Source organism: Scyliorhinus canicula, chromosome 2 (assembly GCF_902713615.1).
Source record: "Scyliorhinus canicula chromosome 2, sScyCan1.1, whole genome shotgun sequence".
Taxonomy (NCBI): Eukaryota; Metazoa; Chordata; class Chondrichthyes; order Carcharhiniformes; family Scyliorhinidae; genus Scyliorhinus; species Scyliorhinus canicula.
This window is the reverse complement of record NC_052147.1, coordinates 266445035-266465325: the sequence shown is the minus strand read 5'-3', so window position 1 is coordinate 266465325 and position 20291 is coordinate 266445035. Positions and strand designations below refer to the sequence as shown.

The 20291-nt window shown below is 43.8% G+C and overlaps 1 protein-coding gene across 5 annotated transcripts in view; it reads left to right on the top strand.

Annotated features, from left to right (window-relative positions):
* Positions 1–19013, top strand: part of ptpn4a (protein tyrosine phosphatase non-receptor type 4a) — a 428771-nt gene extending 409758 nt beyond the window's left edge. For all 5 annotated transcript variants that reach the window (XM_038790048.1, XM_038790047.1, XM_038790049.1 and 2 more), the window contains 2 exons: positions 712–847; positions 13928–19013. In XM_038790048.1, the coding sequence (XP_038645976.1) occupies positions 712–847; positions 13928–14014 (223 nt within the window). In that variant the 3' untranslated portion in view covers positions 14015–19013. The remainder of the gene's footprint in view (positions 1–711; positions 848–13927) is intronic.
* The last annotated feature ends 1278 nt before the right edge of the window (positions 19014–20291 follow it).

Sequence of the window (20291 nt, the reverse complement as noted above, 5' to 3'; positions counted from 1 at the left end):
AGCGGGATAAAACAGATATGTCGCACGGCGGGGCGAAGAATCCAGCCCCATAACTCTGTTTTTCTCTCCAAAGATGTTGCCAAGCTGCTTCTATCTCAGATTTCCAGTATCCAAAGTATTTGGCTTTCGCTGGGGAAAGGCTATTAAAACAGAGGATGTTAATGGTGATTCGATGATGTGTTTAAAATTATGAAGGGATGCAAGGGATCCCGTAACAGCCTCCCCGGATAGGCGCCGGAATGTGACGACTAGGGGCTTTTCACAGTAACTTCATTGAAGCCTACTCGTGACAATAAGCGATTTTCTTTTCATTTCATTTCATTTTTTCAATAGAGTTGATGAAAATTGGCTGTTTCCAATGACTGAGTGAGCATAGAAGAAATGCAAGGGATTTAGAGTACCCAATTCACTTTTTCCAATTAAGGGGCAATTTAGCGTGGCCAATCCACCTATCCTGCACATCTTTGGGTTGTGGGGGTGAAACCCACGCAGACACGGGGAGAATGTGCAAACTCCACACGGACAGTGACCCAGAGCCGGGATCGAACCTGGGACCTCGGCGCCGTGAGGCTGCAGTGCTAATCCACTGCGCCACCATGCTGCCTAAATGCAAGGGATTTAAGATGGAAAGCCAGAAAACATTCTTTTTAAGAGCGTAAATCAGGTTTTGGATTCCAGTGCAATTCATTTGTACCCCACTGTGTTTTGCAGTGCTGGGATAGGTCGGACCGGAGTTCTCATTACTATGGAGACAGCAATGTGTCTAATCGAGTGCAATCAGCCAGTGTATCCATTGGACATTGTGAGAACAATGCGAGATCAGAGAGCCATGATGATTCAAACACCAGTGAGTATTGATTTATTTTTCACTTGTCATCACAGTTGTATCCACTGGGGCATTGCTTTCAGGAAGTGGGATCAGCTGTTTCCTTCATCAGTTTTGGTTGAGTTAGTGCCCTGCAGAAAATGAGTACTTCACACAGTTTGTATCTAGATAGTCATTACTTGAATTTTAGTGTACAACATGATATTGTACAATCAGGATTCAAATGGTGTCTAATGTTTACAGTTGATACTTAGGTTCCCCCAGTTATATCACATGTGACATTCATGCATTTCCTTGCGTTAAAATACAATTGTCTACCCAGAAATTCAAGCAAATATTGGACTTCTGCTTATAGTCTTCCCATGGGATTTCCACCAAACCCCCATTTGTTTTTCCTCCCTTTCCCTGTGAGTAAAAAAAAATATGTAGCCTTTCATTGTCCCACCCTGATAGACTAATTTAAATAACTATCTCAATCTCGCGCTTTTGTTCACCAAACAGTATTGTGGAATACTGATGCATTGCAGGACCATCTGTTAAATGTCTTTGCACAGATTAGTTTTCAGAAAAGGACTGTTAATAATTCTATCAGTTCACCAGAACTTCCCCATCCTGTCCCATTATTAATGAAAGCTAAAGCATAAATCTGCAGAAACAAGCAAACATACCTGTAGGCCATCCAAGTGGTCATTTTGCATAAGTGAGGCGACACACCGTTTGACAGATCTACTCGCCCACAGGCAGATATCACAGCCAATGAAAGACTAGTCTGTCCTTGATCCATGTCCACTTACAATTCCCTCCCAACAGAAATCAGTGAATGGAAATTGGGAGACAAAGACTAATGCTTTTAAGCTGCAGAAAGTAATTTGTCATCTTAATTTCATCTTGCAAGGGGACAAATGTAGAGCAATTAACTCCCTTCACAGACCTGTCTAATGTGATTTTATAGTGTAATAATCTTTATTAGTGTCACAAGTAGGCTTACATTACACTGAACATTTAAACACCATAACTGAGATCATGACTGATCTGATATCCCCAAGTTCACTTTTCCACCTTATCCCTATAACCCTTTATTCCCTTACTGATTTAAAAATCTGTCTGTCTCAGCTTTGAACATAATGTCATGTGATAGGCCATTTTATTTAAAATTACTTCTAAAATTTTAAAGTTCTCGTTTCATATCCCATCTCTTCACCCCTCCCTGTTCCCAATAGTTTTTGGCCCCAGAACCCCCCCTCCAAGTGCTTTGCATTCCTCCAATTCTGACCTTTTAATAAACCTCTAATGCAAGAAGTATTACGGGTAAGGCAGATGAACTTAATGCAAGAAGTATTACAGGTAAGGCAGATGAACTTAGATCTTGGATTAGTACTTGGAACTATGATGTTATTGTTATTACAGAGACCTGGTTGAGGGAAGGACAGGATTGGCAGCTAAACGTTCCAGGATTTAGATGTTTCAGGTGGGATAGAGGGGGATGTAAAAGGGGTGGCGGAGTTGCGCTACTGGTTAGGGAGAATATCACAGCTGTACTACGGGAGGAGACCTCAGAGGGCAGCAAGGCTACATGGGTAGAGATCAGGAATAAGAAGGGTGCAGTCACAATGTTGGGGCTTTACTACAGGCCTCCCAACAGCCAGCGGGAGATAGAGGAGCAGATAGATAGACAGCTTTTGGAAACAAGTAAAATCAACAGGGTTGTTATGATAGGAGACTTCAACTTCCCCAATATTGACTGGGACTCACTTAGTGCTAGGGGCCTGGACGGGGCAGAGTTTGTAAGGAGTATCCAGGAGGGCTTAAAACAATATGTAGACAGTCCAACTAGGGAAGGGGCTGTACTGGACCTGGTATTGGGGAATGAGCCCGGCAGGTGGTAGAAGTTTCAGCAGGGGAGCATTTCGGGAACAGTGACCACAATTCAGTAAGTTTTAAAGTACTGGTGGACAAGGATAAGAGTGGTCCTAGGGTGAATGTGTGAAATTAGGGGAATGCTAATTATAACAATATTAGGTGGGAACTGAAGAACCTAGATTGGGGGAGGATGTTTGAGGGTAAATCAACATCTGACATGTGGGAGGTTTTCAAATGTCAGTTGACAAATGTGAGGTTATCCATTTTGGTAGGAATAACAGCATACGGGATTATTATTTAAACGATAAAATATTAAAGCATGCCGCTTTGCAGAGAGACTTGGGTGTGCTAGTGCATGAGTCACAGAAGGTTGGTTTACAGGTGCAACAGGTGATTAAGAAGGCAAATGGAATTTTGTCCTTCATTGCTAGAGGGATGGAGTTTAAGACTAGGGAGGTTATGTTGCAATTGTATAAGGTGTTAGTGAGGCCACACCTGGAGTATTGTGTTCAGTTTTGGTCTCCTTACTTGAGAAAGGACGTATTGGCACTGGAGGGTGTGCAGAGGAGATTCACTAGGTTAATCCCAGAGCTGAAGGGGTTGGATTATGAGGAGAGGTTGAGTAGACTGGGACTGTACTCGTTGGAATTTAGAAGAATGAGGGGGGATCTTATAGAAACATTTAAAATTATGAAGGGAATAGATAGGATAGATGCGGGCAGGTTGTTTCCACTGGCGGTGAAAGCAGAACTAGGGGACATAGTCTCAAAATAAGGGGAAGTAGATTTAGGACTGAGTTTAGGAGGAACTTCTTCACCCAAAGGGTTGTGAATCTATGGAATTCCTTGCCCAGTGAAGCAGTTGAGGCTCCTTCATTACATGTTTTTAAGGTAAAGATAGATAGTTTTTTGAAGAATAAAGGGATGAAGGGTTATGGTGTTCGGGCCAGAAAGTGGAGCTGAGTCCACAAAAGATCAGCCATGATCTTATTGAATGGCGGAGAAGGCTCGAGGGGCCAGATGGCCTACTCCTGCTCCTAGTTCTTATGTTCTTATGAAAGGAATTCAGGACCGGCATGTTCCTGTGCGGAAGAAGGATAAATATGACAAATTTCGGGAACCTTGGATAACGAGATATTGTAGGCCTCGTCAAACAGGAAAAGGAGGCATTTGTCAGGGTTAGAAGGCTGGGAACAGACGAAGCTTGTGTGGAATATAAGGAAAGTAGGAAGGAACTTAAGCAAGGAGCCAGGAGGGCTGGAAGAGGTCACGATAAGTCATTGGCAAATAGGGTTAAGGAAAATCCCAAGGCTTTTTACACATACATAAAAATCAAGAGGGTAGCCAAGGAAAGGGTTGGCCCACTGAAGGATAGGCAAGGGAATCTATGTGTGGAGCCAGAGGAAATGGGGGAGGTACTAAATGAATACTTTGCATCAGTATTCACCAAAGAGAAGGAATTGGTGGATGTTGAGTCTGGAGAAGGGTGTGTAGATAGCCATTGAGATCCAAAAAGACGAGGTGTTGGGCGTCTTGAAAAAGATTACAGTAGATAAGTCCCCGGGGCCGGGTGGGATCTACCCCAGAATACTGAAGGAGGCTCGAGAGGAAATTGCTGAGGCCTTGACCGAAATCTTTGGATCCTCACTGTCTTCAGGTGATGTCCCGGAGGACTGGAGAATAGCCAATGTTGTTCCTTTGTTTAAGAAGGGTAGCAAGGATAATCCAGGGAACTACATGCCGGTAGGCTTAACGTCAGTGGTAGGAAAATTACTGGAGGGAATTCTTCGAGACAGGATCTACTCCCATTTGGAAGCAATGGACGTATTAGTGAGAAGCAGCATGGTTTTGTGAAGAGGAGGTCGTTCTCACCAACTTGATAGAGTTTTTCGAAGAGGTCACAAAGATGATTGATACGGGTAGGGCAGCGGATATTGTCTATATGGACTTCAGTAAGGCCTTTGACAAGGTCCCTCATCGTAGACTGGTACAAAAGGTGAAGTCACACGTGATCAGGGGTGAGCTAGCAAGGTGGATACAGAACTGGCTTGGTCATAGAAGGCAGAGAGTAGCAAAGGAAGGGTGCTTTTCTAATTGGAGGGCTGTGACTAGTGGTGTTCTGCAGGGATCAGTGCTGGGACCTTTGCTGTTCGTAGTACATATAAATGATTTAGAGGAAAATGTAACTGGTCTGATTAGTAAGTTTGCAGACGACACAAGGTTGGTGGAATTGCAGATAGCGATGAGGACTGTCAGAGGATACAGCAGGATTTAGATTGTTTGGAGACTTGGGCGGAGAGATGGCAGATGGAGTTTAATCCGGACAAATGTGAGGTAATGCATTTTGGAAGGTCTAATGCAGGTAGGGAATATACAGTGAATGGTAGAACCCTCGAGTATTGAAAGTCGGAGAGATGTGAACAGGTCCACAGGTCACTGAAAGGGGCAACACAGGTGGAGAAGGTAGTCAAGAAGGCATACTGCATGCTTGCCTTCATTGGCCGGGGCATTGAGTATAAGAATTGGCAAGTCATGTTGCAGCTGTATGGAACCTTAGTTAGGCCACACTTGGAGTATAATGTTCAATTCTGGTCGCCACACTACCAGAAGGATGTGGAGGCTTTAGAGAGGGTGTAGAAGAGCTTTACCAGGATGTTGCCTGGTATGGAAGGCATTAGCTATGAGGAACAGTTGAATAAACTTGGTTTGTTCTCACTGGAACGACGGAGGTTGAGGGGCAACCTGATAGAGGTCGACAAAATCATGATGTGGAGATGCCGGCGTTGGACTGGGGTGAGCACAGTAAGAAGTCTTACAACACCAGGTTAAAGTCCAACAGGTTTGTTTCAAACACGAGCGACAAAATCATGAGGGGCATAGACAGAGTGGATAGTCAGAGGCTTTTCCCCAGGGTAGAGGGGTCAATTACTATGGGGTATAGGTTTAAGGTGCGAGGGGCAAGGTTTAGAGGAGATGTACGAGGCAAGGTTTTTTTTTAAATAATCTTTTTTCAAATTTTCACAAAATATCAATAACAAAATATACTAAGAAAAGAAAGGACAACACCCCCCCCCCCCCCCCCCGTATATACAAAAAAGAAATAACTTAACGCCCATCATTAACAATGAACAACTATGCCCGTCACTTCAATCCAAAACAAAGAGACAACCCCCCCCCCCCCCCCCCCACCAGTTGCTGCTGCTACTGGCCTTTTTCTACCGTTCTGCCAGAAAATCTAGGAATGGTTGCCACCTCATGAAGAACCTCTGCACCGATCCCCTTGGGGCAAATTTCACCACCTCTAATTTAATAAACCCCGCCATATCGTTGATCCAGGCCTCCACGCTTGGGGGTCTCGCATCCTCCCACTGAAGAAGAATCCTCCGCCGGGCTACTAGGGACGCAAAGGCCAGAATGCCGGCCTCTTTCGCCTCCTGCACTCCCGGCTCCTCTAAAATCCCAAATATTACGAGCCCCCAGCCCGGTTTGATCCTGGATCCTACCACCCTCGACACTGTCCCCGCTACGCCCTTCCAAAATTCCTCCAGCGGTGGGCATGCCCAGAACATATGGGCATGGTTTGTGGGCTGAGCACCCAACACCCCTGTCCTCACACCCAAAGAACCGGCTCAATTTGTCCCAGTCATGTCAGCCCTATGCAGCACCTTAAACTGTATGAGGTTGAGCCTCGCACAAGAGGAGGAAGAGTTCACTCTTCCCAGGGCATCCGCCCACGTCCCCTCCTCGATCTCCTCACCCAACTCCTCCTCCCATTTACCCTTCAGCTCCTCCACCGAGGCCTCGTCCACCTCCTGCATCAGTTGGTACGATGCCGAGATCCTCCCCTCTCCAACCCATACCCCCGAGAGCACCCTGTCCTGGACCCCACGTGGCGGCAACAGTGGGAACTCTGCCACCTGCCGTCCAGCGTACGCCCTTACCTGCATGTACCTAAAGGTGTTCCCCGGGGGGGAGCCCAAACTTCCCCTCCAGCTCACCCAGGCTCGCAAACCTCCCGTCCACATAGAGGTCCCCCAACCTCCTAATACCTGCCCTGTGCCAACTCAGGAACCCGCCGTCAATTCTCCCAGGGACAAACCGGTGGTTCCCCCATATCGGGGACCCCATCGAGGCCCCCACCTCCCCCCTGTGCCGTCTCCATTGCCCCAAATTTTGAGGGTAGTCGCCACCACCGGGCTCGTGGTGTACCTCGTTAGAGGGAGCGGCAGCGGCGCCGTTACCAGCGCCTCCAGGCTCGTGCCCACACAGGACGCCATCTCCATCCTCTTCCATGCTGCCCCTTCCCCATCCATCACCCACTTACGCTGCGTTGGCAGCCCAATAATACCCACAGAGGTTGGGCAGCGCCAGCCCCCCCCTATCCCTGCCCTGCTCCAGGAACACCCTTCTCACCCTCGGGGTCCCGTGCGCCCACACAAACCCCGTAATGCTCCTGTTAACCCGCCTGAAAAAGGCCTTCGGGATAAGGATGGGGAGGCACTGGAACAGGAGCAGAAATCTCGGGAGCACCGTCATCTTGACTGATTGCACCCTACCTGCCAGAGACAGCGGCAACATGTCCCATCTCTTAAACTCCTCCTCCATTTGCTCCACCAGCCTTGTGAGGTTAAGCTTATGCAAGGCCCCCCAGCACCTGGACCCCCAAATACCTGAAGCTCCTCTCCGCCCTTTTTAGTGAGAGCCTACTAATCCCCCCCCTCCTGGTCCCCCGGGTGTACAACGAACAGCTTGCTCTTCCCCAAGTTGAGCTTGTACCCTGAGAAATCCCCAAATTCCCTGAGAATCCTCATCAACTCCGGCATTCCCCCCACCGGGTCCGCCACATACAACAATAAGTCATCTGCATAGAGCGACATTCGGTGTTCCTCCCCACCTCGCACCAGCCCCCTCCAGTTCCTCGACTCCCTCAGCGTCATGGCCAGGGGTTCAATTGCCAGCGGAAAAAGCAGGGGCTCAAGGGACACCCCTGCCTCATCCCTCGGTATAACCAAAAATACTCCGACCTCCTCCTATTCGTGACCACGCTCGCCATCGGGGCCTCATATAACAGCCTCACCCACCTGACAAACCCCTCCCCAAACCCGAACCTTTTCAGCACCTCCCACAAGTACCCCCACTCAACCCTATCAAAGGCCTTCTCCGCGTCCAACGCCACCACTATCTCCGCCTCCTCTTCTACTGCCGGCATCATTATAACATTCAAGAGCCTCCGTATGTTAGTATTCAACTGCCTCGTGGATAACCTGCGGCACACAGTCCTCTATCCTCGTGGCTAAAATCTTCGCCAACAATTTGGCGTCTACATTTAAGAGTGAGATCGGCCTGTATGACCCACACTGTAGGGGATCCTTGTCCCGCTTAAGGATCAAGGAAATCAGCGCCCAAGACATCGTCGGAAGCAGAGCCCCTCCTTCCCTTGCCTCGTTGAAGGTCCTAACCAACAGGGGGCCCAACAGGTCTGCATACATCTTATAGAATTTGACCAGGAACCCATCCGGCCCCGGCGCCTTCCCCGGCTGCATGCTCCCTATCCCTTTGACCAGCTCCTCCAGCCCAACCGGCGCCCCCAGTCCCTCCACCTGTCCCTCCTCCACCCTCGGGAATCTCAGCCGTTCCAGAAAACGCCCCATCTCCCCCTCCTCCAGTGGGGGTTCGGACCGATACAATTCCTCATAGAAGTCCCTGAAGGCCCCATTAATGTCTACCCCCCTTCGCACCACATTCCCTCCCCTATCCTTAACTCCACCGATCTCCCTGGCCGCATCCCGCTTACGGAGCTGGTGCGCCAGCACCTACTCGTCTTCTCCCCATATTCATACACCGCTCCTTGTGCCTTCCTCCATCGAACGTCCGCCTTTCTGATGGTCAACAAGTCGAACTCAGCCTGGAGACTACGCCGCTCCCTCAGCAATCCCTCCTCCGGAGCCTCCGCATACCTCCTGTCCACCCTCACCATCTCCCCCACCAGTCTTTCCCTCTCTCTCTGCTCTCTCCTCTCCCTGTGGGCTCGAATGGAGATCAACTCTCCCCTAACCACTGCCTTCAGTGCCTCCCAGACTGTCCCCACTCGGACCTCCCCATTGTCATTGGCCTCCAGGTACCGCTCGATACATCCTCGAACCCGCCCGCCCACCTCCTCGTCCGCCAGCAGCCCAACCTCTAAGCGCCAAAGCGGGCGCTGGTCTCGCTCCTCCCCCAGCTCGAGGTCCACCCAGTGCAGGGCATGGCCAGAAATGGCTATCGCTGAGTACTCAGCATCCTCCACTCTCGCAATCAGTGCCCTACTCATAACCAAAAAATCAATCCGGGAATAGGCCTTATGCACATGGGAAAAGTATGAAAATTCCTTGGCCCTCGGCCTCGCAAACCTCCATGGATCCACATCTCCCATCTGGTCCATAAGCCCCCTCAACACCTTAGCCACTGCTGGCCTCCTGCCCTTCCTGGATCGATCTAGTGCCGGATCCAGCACCGTGTTAAAATCCCCCCCCTCCCCCCACCCATTATCAGGCCTCCAAGTCTGGAATCCGGCCCAACATGCGCCGCATGAAACCCGCATCGTCCCAATTCGGGGCGTATACATTGACCAGCACCACCCGCTCCCCCTGCAGCTTGCCGCTTACCATCACATACCTCCCGCCGCTGTCCGCCACCACATTCGACGCCTCAAACGACACCCTCTTTCCCACCAGGATTGCCACCCCCCGATTTTTTGCATCCAGCCCCGAATGAAACACCTGGCCTACCCATCCCTTCCGCAATCTAACCTGATCCGCCACCTTCAGGTGCGTCTCCTGAAGCATGGCCACATCCGCCTTCAGCCCCTTTTGACGCGGGCCCGTTTGACCGGCCCATTCAGTCCCCTCACATTCCAGGTTATCTGCCGGATCAGGGGGCTACCTGCCCCCCTCCCCCGCCGGCTAGCCATTACCCTTCCTCAGCCTGCCACGTGCCTGCGTCCCCGCTCAGCCCGTTCCCGTTCCCCACGGCGGCAGACCCCCATCCCGACCCCCTCTACATGCTCCAGCTCTTTATTGCCCATTCCAGCAGCAACCCGGTACACCCCCCCCCCCCCCCCCCCCCCCCAAAGCTAGGACCCCACCTGGCTGCGTTGCTCCCTCCATTGCACTCCCTCAAGTCAGCTGACCCCGGCCACTCCTCCGACCTCTCACAGCATGGGGCTTACGAGGCAAGTTTTTTTACACAGAGGGTAGTGAGTGCCTGGAACTCGCTGCTGGAGGAGGTGGTGGAAGCAGGGACGATAGTGGCATTTAAGGGGCATCAGGACAAATACATGAATAGGATGGGAATAGAGGGATACAGACCCAGGAAGTGTAGAAGATTTTAATTTAGACGGGCAGCATGGTCGGCAGGGGCTTGGAGGGCCGAAGGGCCTGTTCCTGTGCTGTACTTTCCTTTGTTCTTTGTTTGTTCCAATTTTAATTGCTCCACCATTAGGCAGCCGTGCTTTCAGCTGCCAATGTCAGGAAAACCCTACCCAAACCCCTCTACTCGCTACTACTTTCCTCCTTTGAGACATTCCTTAAACCTACCCCTTGACTAAACGTTTTGATTATTTGCCCTAATATTGTCTGGTCTGTCAAATTTTGTTTGTGACTTTGCTGTGAAGTGCCTTAATGCACTATACAAATGCAAATTGTTGTTATCCCCAGTGTTCCTTGTGGAAACTGACATTTAGGAGCCATGGATTTGTTTAAGTTCACTTTTGTAGACTTTCTCTACCAGAAAAGTAACTTAATTGCCTCCATTTTAAAAGCTTGTGTTCATATTTAAGGATCAGTTAAACTAAATTTGTGGTCAAGACATGTTTTTCTTCGTATAGAGGAACTAAAGTGATGGTTTCAGCAAGTGCACTAGTCTCTTATTGTGATTCTTAAAATAGTCCTTTTGAAAAAGCAGACTGCTGCTTTGTTCTACCCACAAGTAATTTAGTGGAGTTTTGAGCAATAACTGTTAGTTTCCTTTTAATTTATCATTTATGGTTAGCAATGTATAATATTAGAGACCTATAAATTTAGCTATTACTTTTGCCTAAGTCATCTTTTGTTATATATATGCTTTTATCAATATTTCTTACATTCTAAGAGAGAATAGTACACATATAAGTAAATTTGAGACATTCATGCTCATTGTGACTTGGTGCCACATTTACCATTGAACTCTTGCGGGTGAGAGCCATTGCTTTGTGTTAATCTTTACTCAGCAAGGTGAGTATTGATCCTGGGAAGTTGCATTCTTAGCCATAAAATCCATAATTTGTTACATTATTTAACATGGACTAAATTTTCCTTTTTCCTGTCCCAGCTTTCCTAAACCAACCCTCAAAAGGGATGTTCCCTGAGCAAAAGAGCTCTGAAGAAGTCATATTGGACTTGAAACATTAACTTTACTTCTCTTTCCTCAGAGGCTGCTAGACCTGCTGAGTTTCTTAACAGTTTCTGCTTGTATTTCAAAAGAGATGTGACTGTATCCAAATCATAGAATCATAGAATTTACAGTGCAGAAGGAGGCCATTCGGCACATCGAGTCTGCACCGGCCCTTGGAAAGAGCCGGTGCTGTGAAAGAGCCCAGAATGGGCTGTATTTGGATTCTAAATGCTGGTAAATTTACTTTTCCCATTAAAGCGGGTGAAAACGCCATTGGCAAGGACAGCATTTATTGTCCATTCTCAGTTACCCTGGTGAAGGTGGTTTTAAGCCATTTATTTAATACAACAAATGGCTACCTTGGTCACATCAGAGAGCCGTTAAGACTCCCTCACAGTCCAGTAGATCTGGAATCAAATTGGCCTGCCCGGTAAGGACACCAAATTTCCTTCCCAAAAGAGCTTTAGTGAACCAGGTGGATCTTTATCTTGACAAATCTGTTGGAATTCTTAAGAGGTAACAGTACCATCAACAAGGGGGAGCCAGTCGATGTGGTATATTTGGACTTTCAGAAGGCGTTTGACAAAGTCTCGCATAAGAGATTATTGTGCAAACTTAAAGCACATTGGATTGGGGAAATGTATTGAGGGTGGATAGAAAACTGGTTGCAGAGAGGAAACAAAGAGTAGGGATTAATGTGTCCTTTTCAAATTGGCAGGCAGTAACCAGTAGGGTACCACAGGGATCGGTGCTGGGACCCCAGCTATTCACAATATATATTAATGTTTTAGATGAGGGAACAAAATGTAACATCTCAAAGTTTGCAGATGATACCAAATTAGGTGGGAGGGTGAATTTGACGAGGATGCAGGGATCCTGCAGCAAGATCTGGACAGGTTGGGCGAGTGGGCAAACCAATGGCAGATGCAGTATAATTTGGATAAGTGTGAGGTTATTCATTTTGGAAGAAAAACAGGAAGGCAGATTATTACCTGAATGGTTGTAAATTGGGAGAGGGGAGTGTGCAGCGGGACCTGGGTGTCCTTGTGCACCATTCGCTGAAGGTAAGCATGCAGGTGCAGCAAGCGGTAAAGAAGGCTAATGGTATGTTTCGAGTATAGAAGCAGGGATGTGTTGCTGCAATTGTACAGTGCCTTCGTGAGGCCACGCTTGGAGTATTGTGTGCAGTTTTGGTGTCCTTCTCTGAGGAAGGATGTTTTTGCTCTCGAGGGAGTGCAGCAAAGGTTTACCAGACTGATTCCAACGATGGCGGGACTGTCATATGAGGAGAGATTGACTAGATTGGGATTGTTCTCGCTGGAGTTCAGAAGAATGAGGGAGGTATCTCATATTGACTTATAAAATTCTAACAGGACTAGACAGGATAGATGCAGGGAAGATGTTACCAATGATAGGTATGCCCAGAACCAGGGGTCACAGCCTGAGGATTCAGGGTAAACCATTTCGGACAGAGATAAGGAGACATTTCTTCACACAAAGAATGGTGAGCCTGTGGAATTCATTACCACAGGAAGTAGTTGATGCTAAAACTTTGAATATATTCAAGAGGCGGCTGGATATAGCACTTGGGGAGAATGGGATCAAAGGCTATGAGGGGAAAGCAGGATTAGGCTAAATTGGATGATCAGCCATGATCGTGATGAATGGCGGAGCAGGCTCGAAGGGCCAAAAGGCAGCCTCCTGCTCCTATATTCTGTATCTATGTATCTATTTATGACAGTCCGATAATTTCATGATCACCGTCACTGTGACAATTTTATATTTAAATTCCCTGGCTGCATCGAAATTGTATCTCTAGATCATTATTCCAGGCTTCTTATTGCAGGTTCACAAACATAACCACTATTCCATCCGTCCTTATCAGAGAGCAGAAGAAAATAGTGTCTGCATCTTATTCTTTTAGTAAAATAAATGTAAAAAGAGAGTTTACTCTTCCACCACCTCCACTTCAAGAAAAAATAGCTATGTGGGGTGGGGAGGGAATAAGTGAGATTAAACTTTTCTTACTTACAGCAGTTAACATGCTGATTGCCCCCAAAGGTCTGTTTCAAATAACTGGGAGCGAGAGAGAACGGCCCAGAGGTTGTTATCTGGGACCAACCTTAGTTGCCAAAAGGCAGTGCTGGCTTTTGAGGGAAAGAACTAACACAAAAACTGCACTCGTGGAGTGGTAAATACTTTCCAAACTATTTTTTGACATAGCTTGACATGCATGTGAGCTAAAGATGAACATGGGTGACACTGCCACCTAGCGATCTGCAAGCTGTGTGTACATACCAAAAGCTTCTATTCTTAATTTTTTTAATTGAACATAGTGGTTTACTTGGTTTTAGCACTAGTTCTAACTTCAGTACACTCTCACTTTTACTAAAAACTGTGTTAGTGTCCTTACACCACATTTTGGCAGACCTTGGAGGAATATGATGGGAGACCAAACAGCCCAAAGAAAGTACCAAAACTTTTCACCTCAATAAAGTGGCATATCTGCTTGTAATCCTCAATAAAAGACCAGGAAGACATTTTAGAAGGCAACGTATCACATCGGAGAAGAGTTTTAATAACTTAGCAGTATATTACCAAGGGCCAGCAGGTAGGTATGGAAGAGAATAAGCCAGGGTAAATTGTGAAGGAATTTTGGAGATAATGTTTGGTACGGTTCTGTCGTGCAGGCTATTGAATTAGAACAATGATGCCATTGAATGATGAAATGCAAACTTTTTGTCATAGACTTCTATGAAATAAATTGCATTCTGTTGAGTATGAATTTATTGAAAATAAGGAACTGAACTTTTCCTTCCTTTCCTTCCCGCAGAGTCAATACAAGTTTGTTTGTGAAGCTATTATGAGGGTATACGAAGAAGGCATTGTGAAACCATTGCAGTCAACACTGTACAATTAGCCTAAGTATAAGGCATTTGCTTATTGTTGAAACTGATTTGCTGGGAACGTTTACAGTGTCATAATGTGCTTGCACAACATGCTACCCTGATGTCAGTTTGAGGATTGAAAGATCGGAAAACTGGAGCATGGACTAAGAGAACCTAAGCACTGTTGCACTTTATGTTTAAAAAAAAAATAGTTTCTGCTTGTCTGATCATACAAGAATTACGATGATCACAGTTGCCCTCATTTCTGAAATGCCGCGTCCTCCACTCTGGTTTTGTTCAGGGAAATCGTTGGCTTTTGGATTCCTCTGTAGTGCCAAAAGGGAGAACTACCTACATGATTTTTCCCTCACCTGCCTATGAATTAGTCCTCTTCCTTGCTGGTTTAACTGAGGGAGTTTATTCAAATGACCACCTTTAACGGTATTCATTTTCTGTTCATGAGAGTGACTTAACCACCTTTACCTGACTCTTTGTGGAGGAATCCATGAACTTGAAAGTGTGTGCTGCAGTGGAATTATTGTTTGTTTTTATTAACAAGTCTTTTCACGCTGCCTTTGACTAACTTACAGATAAAACTCTCATCTGTAGATTGTGTTCTTTAATGTAGAATATAATTAAAATTAAGGTTCAGTGAGCACTTATTAGTCAAATTGACCCAAATTGTCTCACTTTCAGATTTTGATGTGCAGCTGTTTAACTTATGATGAAACTACAGCAGTCACTCAGTACATATTCTCTTCTGTTCCCTGATCAAAAAAACTTACCTTTTCTCCCGCACTCATGTGCCAATGTTCCTAAATTAGCAAGAAATCGTTTTATATATGTATAAATAAAATCATTTGCTGAGAAAACAAATGGTAATTTTTCTCAATGAATTCCAACCAACAGTAACATTTACAGTGATTTCTGGGCTTGACTGACAAAGCATTAGAGCCCAAAATGTAAATAACTCTATTAAGAAATTTAGCCTTAACCGCCCATTTCCTAGCAGAAGATGAGTGCTGTTTGCTGGTTAGCTACATTAGACATTGGCTAGGACAATCTACTCCAAAGACTTGAGTTCATATCCAGTCCCGGTGGTGAAATTTTACTTGACTGTTGTCTTTATGGGCCTCCAAAAATGTTAAGCTCTCCTTCTCCACAGGTTTGATCCTGCAGTGAACCGTGTCATGGGGAAAGGTGTGTGCCTGCAGTATTTTTCTTTTTAAATCCGATTGGTTTCCTAAGTACTTGGTGATGGGTTCACGCCTCCCCTATCGGTGCCACATATAAGCTTGCCTTACTGTATACCATTTTAATTTTACTTCATTATCAGCACTAGTCTTGTACCCAAAGAGCTGCACAGGAGAGGTGCTGTAGGGTAATTTTTATAGTAAGACACTAAATCAAAGTACTGGGAGGCACAAAGCACAAATAAAAAGCTTGTAAACTAAACAATAGCTAACTTACGAAATGCTGATGGGTGTTGATGTTTTGCTGGTCAATATACTGGCAATCTCAGAGCTTTTGACTCCATTGATTAGTATCAGTACAAATAGTTTTATTGCGCACATCCTAATCAAGCCCTTTTTTTTAAAAAGGGGTGCTTTAGGTATTGGATTAAAAAAAACATTGATAGTGTCAGGCACAGGGAATAGCAAAATATGCTGCCTATGAATGATTAAAATGAAAATTGGGAAAAATGTAGAAATATATATGTGAAGAAAGGTAAGATGTGGAAATTCTGCGCAAAATATTAGTTTTATTATACTGGAACCCTGTTTTTATAATTGATGTGTTTCTGCACAGAATTAGGAAGACATTAAATAGAAATTGTTAATAGTTTAGGTTAATTTAGTACACCACTACTTTTCTCACACTTAAATCTTGCACACATCTTAATTAAAAAAAAACTTTATGGCATAAAGTAAAAAGGCAAGACACTTAATGTTTTTTAATGAAAAATGAATATATATTTTTGACTCTGCAGGATCCAGAGGAGATTGAGACCTCTAAAAGCATATACTCTGAACAGTATGAATCCTATTGCAAACAAACTTTTGCCAGAGAATAAAAATGGATGAGTGACTGTTTAATTTATCCCTGTCTAAATATCTGCACATCTGTACTCGTGTGTATTAACGTGTTGTACCCTGTGCAGCTGTAAATAATGCTGTCAAGTTGAATGCCATTCATGCCATCAGCGAAATGCAATCCCATTCACCTGGTCAGGATTGGCGAAGCAAGTAATCAATTGGGATGGTGAGAACAAAGGGTTAAGCTACGCACAACCAATAATTGATAGTAATGAACCTCATTTACTTCCCTTTTTATTTTGGTCTCCTTGGTTGTGCATAACTGCAGTGTTATTTTTACTAGAGTTACCTTGAGGAAGGAGGCATGTGAATTGATCCATTTTATTCTGTCATGCTGTATGATGAACATGAATGTATCTATCAACCATGCAAAATTGCAAGCGGTAGAGTAATGACTGTTGGATTTTAAGGATAAATATTTTTCATACCATTTGTATAAAAAAAATTAAAAGTTTGTAACATTTCCATTTTTAAAAAAATTGCAGGTTAAAATGTGTTTAAATTGTAAATAAGAGCAATACTATTGAAACTGTCAGTTCAGTGCCAATTCACACTGTACAGGTTGATTTATCTATTGCTTATCGACTGTAATTATGCAGGTTTAGTATTTGGATTCTTTTCCATGTTATTTAGAAATTTGGAAGTAATTTGCAATTTCCATTTCTGAAGTCATCACGGGCACTTTATATTACAATATACTACTGACTGAATTATCAAGTGATTTGATTTCATACATAACGCTAAACCTAATAGTCTTTGCTTTGTGTATGGAGCTTATAAGAATGCACACTGGTTGATTTGGTTTATTTTTGGATCGGGCTGTGAGATCTAAGAAAACACATCTGGCTAAGCTACTATCTACACTTTTAATTTTTGATACTAAACAGTGAAAGTCTATCATTCAAGGCTGTACCCAATGTCCAAGTTCTAGGGTGAGAACAATATTAGAACATTTCAGTGTGATTTGAAAGCTTTGTGTCATTTCAGCATAATTTGAGGGCAGTTGTGTAAATCAATCAGTATTCATTGCCAATCTTTCCGCTCAAAATTCCCATTTGGTTTCTGCCCTTTATTCTAAATACTATTAAAGTGCAGCTATAGATCAGGCCATTTGATTGGGCACAAGGTTATGCATATTTTTCAGACTTTTTTTTAACAAAGTACAATATATTGAACTATTCTAACGTTTTTGTTTGTGTTGAAGTTTTTAGTAGTACTGCTAAGAGTATTGCATCTTAGCAAAGCAGAATTTATAAAGATAGAATTGCTTAATTTGCCTATGGTTGGGCTGCTATGAATAAAGTAAGAAAATAACAGTGGAGCAGGGTGTGAGGAAGGGGGGAATCTTTAGATGGGTGTTTAAAATGAAACCAGTCTTTTGCCACTGTGGACAATTTATTTACTGGAGTGGTCTATTTGAGTTTGATTAATTTGAGAATGATTTATTTGAAACTTGCTCTTCTAATTAAATTGTTTTGAATTATCGCAGACATGGTGTTTCCCAGTGTTGAAAACATACCTAATGAATGGTTTATGTCAATGATTGAGGGCATCTTTCCCATTGTGACAAAACATAAAACTAAATTTGAGTCATTCCTCTTGCTGTAATTTATCTGATAACTTCCACAAAACGCTCAAATAACTAAAAGGGAGAGGGGTTAGAATGCTTTCTGGGTCTATTCGCATCTCATAAATACATAATTAATTTATTTGATTTTATTATGCTTAATCTTTGACCTTCAAAAATTTTATAATTTAAAAATCCAGGACAACCAATTGTGATAAAGCTGCAGATTATTATTGATATAATGAATATGCATAATAGTGTTAATTGTTACCATGTTTTCCTAAATGAAAGTGAAACCTTGTGCCTGATCCTGCAATATGAACTGTACACATTTTTATAATCCCTTCAGTAAAATCTTCGAATTGCTATTTTATGATATTTAATTTGAATTTTATGCTGCTTTCAAACTGCCTGTAAGTACTGTTGGTACTGTACTTAAATACTTCATAGAGAACAGGAAATGTAGGAAATACTCGGGTCAGGCATCTATGGAGTGCGAACAAAGTTAAAGTTTCAGCTTGGTGACCTATTGTCGGAAATGGCACAAGATAATTGCCCCGAAACATAACTCTATTTCTGTCTGCAAAGACACTGGCCTGCTGAGAGTTTCCAGCATTTCCTGTTTTATTCCCGATTTCCAGCACCCGCAGTATTTGCTTTTTCAATTAAGGAATGCTTGTTTTCCTTTTCATTGGCTTTTTTTTTTGTCTTCACTTGAATTTTACTGACACTGGAAAAAATGTGAAAAGGATTTGAGCTTTTGCAGTTCCTTATTGTATGCTTTAAGAAGGCCTTATTCATTTCAGTTTTCAGAAGTAGCTATGATGGCATCTTTGCTGATGCCCAACAAGTAATACAAGCTCATAGAATATCAGTAGTTTAAAGGGTTGACTGACTCAGTACCAATGTCATTTAAGTGATCAGCCACTTGGAGTGGGGTGGGCGGGGGAGGAAATACACATTTTTGTGTATGACTCTCCCTTCTAAATTTTTGTGGATATTATTTAATTTCACTTGACCGCAATTGTCTCGTTTGGGTACGAATTTAATAGTTTACTTGTGACTCTTAATTGCTCTGTTACAAAAATAAAGAAAAATGTGCTTAGTAATTTAAAGTGTAGCACCTGTGAGTTTATTTTTGGAGGGGACATCTGTAACTATATGTACTTAAATTTAATAATTTTGTAATTATCTTTTCTCTATTAAATTTCAGTTTTAGCTGGTACTTGGATTCTTTTGATTCAAGAAGCATTCTTCTGTACATTTTAATGAGGTTTGATTTGATCCTGTACATAGTGACCCAGTTGCAGCATGTACAGTTAATATTATGCTTTGTTTATAACAGTAAAAACTTGGTTTTAACAGCAATCTAGTTCTTTTGCTATTTATTTCAGCTGACTAATACACATGTCCATTTTCTTATTGTGCTTAGTGGATAATCTGAGGAAGAGGAGGTGATGAGGCCTAAACGTGAGCAGCTGTGTGCATTGTGACATAATTTGCTAAAGGGATTTTAGTTTGTTTTAAAATGAATTGAAATGTTGAATACTAACATGGCATGACCAGAATTTTGGTGAGGCTTTATTGGTTATCTTCATTTTCTTATCAGAAAGCAGATCCTGAAGAGCCTTGTAATTATTTTAAGGAAACATTGTGGTACAGAGGCAGCTTTTAGAGAAAATTATAACTGATCTTGCTTTTGCATTGTCATCTTCAAACAGCACGGTAGCACAAGTGATTAGCACTGTGGCTTCACAGCACCAGGATCCTAGGTTCGATTTCCCGCTGGGTCACTGTCTGTGCGGAATCTGCACATTCTCCCCGTGTCTGCATGGGTTTCTTCCAGGTGCTCCGGTTTCCCCCCTCAGTCCAAAGACGTGCAGATTAGGTCGAGATCCAAGATGGTGCCGGAGCGAGGTTACTTCTTGCAAGCTGTGCAAGCATGCCCTCTAATTCTATCTTTTACTCTTGTTCTATGGTTCTAAAACTTTATTCTAACTGTTTTAAACTCTCTAACAATGTTCTTGCATTATATTCTGCAGTCTCTCCTTCCTTCTCTATGTACGGTATGCATTGTTTGTGCAGCATGCAAGAAACAATACTTTTCACTGTATACTAATACATGTGACAATAATAAATCAAATCAAGATTGGCCATGATAAGTTGCCCTTGGTGACCAACAAGGTTAGATGGGGTTATTGGGTTACGGGGATCGGGTGAAAGTGAGGGCTTAAGTGGGTCGGTGCAGACTCGATGGGCCGAATGGCCTCCTTCCGCACTGTATATTCTATGTTCTAAAAAGTTGCGAATTTCCCACTTCTAGAAAATAAATGCATCCTAGACGTAAGTAGAGGTACTTGTGAGAATCTCAAAGAATATATATAATTGTGTTGCACCAATTAAACCCTTAAGATTTTAACAGCTCAAGAGTTCTATCAAGTACGAGTTAGAAGGACAGACCATGAGAAATGGAACCTTCCCTCCTGATTCTGTTACTAATATTGGATATTGTCTAGAAATTCTTTCTGGTTCCATATCATTGGCTACACTCATAAGCAGACTTGGCATCCCTGACAATTCAAACTACTCTGTTGCCCGTGTCTAATGAGTAGTGAGATGATATTTTGTCCTGTGAATTGTACTGGA